Here is a 5,507-nt window from a genome sequence, read left to right on the forward strand (position 1 = left end):
ATTTTTGATATCAAATTGAAATTTTGAATATCATTCTATCAGGATAAGCTCTCATGGCTTTGCTTTGGGCTTCCCAAAAGACCTCACACCAGTGAAATTAGTATTCCTTACTTATAAACCTATGATCATTCCCTAAATTAGCCGACGTGGGACTTCCATCATCCAACACTCTTTTTGGTGGGGTCTTTTAGGTTAGCTTTTTCAACACTTTTTTTCTTCTGAGCTTATTCATTAAGGTTCTTAATTAATATTTATATTTGTTTTCTCTCTCTTTTGTAGGCTTTTTTTGAAATGAAGTAGCTTTATGAGTCAGTCCTGTGTAGTGGGTGGGATCTTATTGACACACAACACATCATACCATTTGGGAACCCATTGTTGCATTATTGTCATCTGCATAACATAAAAGTGTCAAACAAAAAGATGCAATGTCCAATCACGGACCCAGAGCAATGGAAGGAAGCTCGGAGGAGAATTCAAATGACAGTATGTCAGCGAGGATGTTTGACCCCAAAAGAAGGTGAATTATGAAATCTCACATTGGTTGGAGAGAGAAACGAACCTTGTTACAAATGGTATTAGAGCCCGACAATGGGCGGTGTGCCAAAAGGACGTTGGGCTTGGGCTATTACAAATATATGTATATATTGTTAGTAATCACGACCCTCCAACATTGATATGATATTATCTACTTTGAGCATAAACTTGTGACTTTATTTTTTGTTTGCTAAAAAATTTCGTACCAATAGATATAATATTTCTTATTTATAAACTCATAATCTTCCTTAATGAGTCAACATGGACTTCCTCCTAACAATCTTGAACGTGTATATATTTCAATTTTTGTGGGTCATTTTGAGATTAAATTAAAAAATATATATTTATAATTTTAAAAACTCAAATAAATATTTTATAACACAATAAGCTAAAATTAATCAAGCAAAAATAATTGTTTTTTTTTTTTAAAGCAAAGTTATATTTTTGCAATTTTCATTTTGACCATATTACCCTATGCTTTGAACATTATATTTNAAAAAAAAAAAAAAAAAAAAAAAAAAAAAAAAAAAAAAAAAAAAAAAAAAAAAAAACTAAGCAACTGCCAACAACCACGTCACAAGAGTAACAGTAATGAAAAGACCAGTCTTCACCTCCATTGACTGACAGGCAGGTAACGTTAAAAAGCCATGAGAGTCACTAATTAACTTCATAAACACACTTTAATTAATTAAATCGTTAATTACAATGACACTTGGCATTGATTTATTGGTTAACACTAGTCAATAATTGTTATAAAAAATTCAAAAAAACGTACGTGTAAAATGACGTGGCCATATTTTCCCCACCTGCTCCGGTGTTTTTTGGGCGTTTAATTTTGATCTGACTTTTTCTTTTTTTAATTACTTTTCTTAAAAACATGTAACAACGGGATTGCCTCGTTTGCATGGTAGGTCGGTCGTACGTGGCGCATTTTAATTGGCTAGTAGCTCTGACTCGAATCTCGACCATACAAAGCCATTGTATGCATTATTGGAAGCCTTTTCTTATATATATATATATATAAAAAGCTCCATATAATTAAAGACCAGTCCCTAAATCTCCTAAAAAAGCTCTCAAGCCGCCGTCCATGGCTGCCAACGGAGGCTCCTCCGCCGCAAATTCCCACTCTCAGCCCACTTTCCCTCTTCATCTCTGCTTCTTCTTCCTCATCCTCCTCATGTTCTTGTCCTTCTCTTGGTACTCCAATTACGAGTCTGCCGTTGAAGGCGTCTTCGATCAACTCAAGCTTCTTCTCATCATCTCGCCGCTCCTTCTCCTCCTCTTCGTCCACTGGCTCTCCAACGCCGGAAACTTTCTTCTACCGGAGAAAGACTCGCTCCACCGTGCCGGTGGGACGCCATGGGGTGTCGGGTTCTTGTTGGTTCTTCTCCTTTTCATGATCTCGTACCAATCCTACTTTCAAGAACGGTGGTTTCCTCTCTTGAGCCGGTGATTGGATCGACGAACCGCGGTTGGACGGTGCCGCGACAGGTTTGAGTGATTGTGTATTGGGAAGTTTAATTTGTCGCCTTGTTGTCGTCTAACAATACTTTTTCTAATTATTAATGTAATTAGCTTCTTCTTCTCCTTTTCTTTTTATTTTTCTTCTAGTAATAAATATTTAATTCTTTTCTTTTTCTACACAAAGTAAAGTCCTCTTTAATACGTGTATAAAATACAGTATAGAGCTTCTCCTAAGACCTATGGAGCTCTCGAACGGCCTACTCTTAATCGAGTCTCGATTCCTTCACTGGAGCTCTCGAATAAAGTACACAGTTTGTTCGACACTTGAGTCAGTATAGAGCTTCCCCTAAGACCTATGGAGATCTCGAACGACCTACTCTTAATCGAGCCTCGATTCCTTCACTGGAGCTCTCAAACAAAGTACACAGTTTGTTCGACACTTGAGTCACTTTTGACTACACCTTCGAGACTCATAATTTTTTTGTTCGACATTTGAAGATTATATTGACATGGATGGGTATGATATTATTCACTTTGAGTATAAACTATCATGATTTTGCTTTTGGTTTTCCCAAAATGCCTCGTTCGAATAAGATAGTATTCCTTACTTATAAATCCATGATCAACCTCTTAATTAGTCGATGTGGGACTCCTCTCTCAACAATCCTCACCATCGATCACAATTACCACCTCAACGTCCTCCAGTTCCTTCGCCTCTTCCAGCGGCTTGCCGATCTGTGCTCTTCAACCCCATTACTCCGGCCAGTGCCTCCGCTGCTATGGCGATTCCCACCATTAAAGTCTCCTCCGCCATGCTTGATGAAGACCGAGTTATAATTCGTACTGTTTGTAAGGATCAGTAGCTTCCCTATTCTCATCTTTACCATCCGAATTGTATTCTTCCTTGGCTTTCTAATCATGATTCTTGCCCGCTTTAAGCTTCCATCTGAACACCCTTCTGATAATGTGAGATGTAGAGGGGCGACTACGGCCTTGTTGAGGGTTAGGGATTTGATGTAACCATCCGAGACCACAACTAGTAGATATTGTCGGTTTAAGTCTGTTACGTAACGTAATGCCGTCAGCCTCACAGTTTTAAAACGCGTGTATTAGGGATAGGTTTCCACACCCTTATAAAAAAATGTTTTGTTCCATTTTCCAACCGAGGTAAGATCACACCATTCACCCATTGGGAGCCCACTAGCAGATATAATCCTCTTTGAGTTTTCGCTTCTAGGCTTCCACTCAAGGTTTTAGAATGCGACTACCAGACAGAGTTTTCCACACTTTTATAAGAAATATTTTGTTCCCCTCCCCTGCCGATGTGGGATCTCACCTTTCTAGAGTGACTATTGACGATCTGTAATGGCCCAGACCCACCGGTAACAGATATTGTTCTCTTTAGGCTTTCCTTTTCGAGTTTTCCCTCAAATCTTTAAAACACGTCTGCTAGGAGAAGGTTTCCACACCCTTAGATATTTTGTTCTCTTCCCCAACCAATATGGAACATTACACGAATAATATAGAAACATGCAACTTACCTGCCTAAAAAACAATAGATTTATTCATTATGCTTCAGCTTTATATGATATTTCTGGTTCTAAACTATAAACCATCAACAATGTTTGGTGTATATATGTGATTGCCATGCCAATTTGGTTTCATATGATAGGAACGACACATCTTCGCGAAGGTATAATACTGTTCACTTTGAGCATAAGTTCTTATCGTTTTGAGCCTTTAGTCTTTTTAAAGAGTCTTGTACCAATAGAGATTGTGTCTGTTACTTATGTACCTATAATCTTTCCTTTAATTAGTTAACGTGAGACTCCAATACGAAGCAATGAAATTACGAAACTGACCTCGTTAGAGAGGTTCAGGATTAGGGCAAAGCCGCTCAACAAAGAGGGAGAGGAAAGAAAATAAAAGAGACCGAATCATATTGAGAAAGGTTCTATTCTTTCTCTTTGAAGTACCATTTTAAACGTGAGTTGATGTTGGATGTCAGAAGAAATACTAGATGATAGAGGAGTTCGCTCCGTCTCTTAAGATTCTCAAACCTACCACTACCACCATGATACCTAAAACATCAAACATTGTTACTCTGTACCAGACTATTGTTGGAAGCTCGTTTTTTTATTTCATAACGTCTTCCATGGTTTTATGCACCTACTTGGCTCCTCAAGAGTGTAGATTTCTACTTTCTCTAAAACCACCTTAAATATAACGATCTTACTTGAACGGGATCTGTTCTATAAGTTGTACTTTCGTATCCTTGAATTCCAAAAAACCGCCTTATATATGCTTTGATTATCAATGTTACTCGTGAAATATTCAATCAATATGACTTGAATCTAGAAGTTTTCATCTCGACATGCCTATATATCTCGTAGACGAGCTAATCTACAAGTCCACATAATTAATTTTATTTTTGGTTAAATTAATAAAAATATCGTACTTAGTATTATACCCTTAATTTTTCAAAAATTTCAATAATATCCCTAAAATTTAAAAAAAAAATTAAGAAATACACTTACCATTAGTTTTAGATGCAAGTTGCAACTACTTTGTTTTATAAATACCCTTTAAATTTAAAAGTTACATTAATACGTTCCAACTTTTTAAAAAAGTTTATAAATACCCTTACTACTAGAATTATGTTTAAAAATTACATCTGAAATTAAAAAAAATTCTTACCGTCAATATATAAATGAAAACTATCTATCTTCATCTTATAAATTATCTCCAAACTTTTTAATCTTTCTTCTAAAATTTCACATTTCATACGTATATATTTAAAATGTGTCACTCAGAATAAAAATATTTTTTAAGTTTTTATAAAAGTTTAAAGTAAATTTTGAAATTTTAAAATATTATTAAAACACTTTTAAAAGTTCAAATGTATTTTTGAAATAAAATATTAAAGATTTAATTCAAAATTAAGTTTTATTCAATTTTTTTTAAGTTGAAAGATATTTTTAAACTTTTAAAATTCGAGGGTATTATTGAAATTTTTTAAATATTAAAATTTTAATATATAGTTCATAAAGTATATATTATAAATCATGATCTAAAGTAATTTAGTAATGGGCCGAAAATCACTTCAAAATGTGCCTATCTATGAAAGAAAAAAATAAAAATAAAAAAGCTCAAACTATATAAAACAAAATAGTATTTTAAAATTTTCCTAATATATATATATATTTGTGTTTTTATAAAAATAATTAATACACTTGTGATATCAACCAAGATGCACTTTTGCACTTTCCTTTTTCCTTTTACCAATTAATTTTAAATTCCAAAGTTTATAACCAAAATTAGGTTGAGATATCTACAATATTTCTTTAAAAAACCAAACCATCCAAAACACTTTAAATTCTTTTTTTTTTATATAATTAAAAAAAAATCAACCAATATAACATTATATTAAAAAATTTCATAAATATAAAACTTCATATTTAAATTCATGGTATTTTTGTTATAATTTAAATATGTATAATTTAATGATT

General features: G+C 33.7%; 1 protein-coding gene across 1 annotated transcript; it reads left to right on the top strand.

Annotated features, from left to right (window-relative positions):
- The first annotated feature begins 1,621 nt into the window (after window positions 1-1,621).
- LOC111778789 lies at window positions 1,622-1,987 on the top strand. Its single transcript, XM_023658764.1, has one exon. It carries the CDS (start codon window positions 1,622-1,624, stop codon window positions 1,985-1,987), a length of 366 nt encoding a protein of 121 aa, XP_023514532.1.
- The last annotated feature ends 3,520 nt before the right edge of the window (window positions 1,988-5,507 follow it).

The sequence above is a fragment of the Cucurbita pepo genome, chromosome LG17, assembly GCF_002806865.2.
Source record: "Cucurbita pepo subsp. pepo cultivar mu-cu-16 chromosome LG17, ASM280686v2, whole genome shotgun sequence".
In the NCBI taxonomy this organism is placed as follows: Eukaryota; Viridiplantae; Streptophyta; class Magnoliopsida; order Cucurbitales; family Cucurbitaceae; genus Cucurbita; species Cucurbita pepo.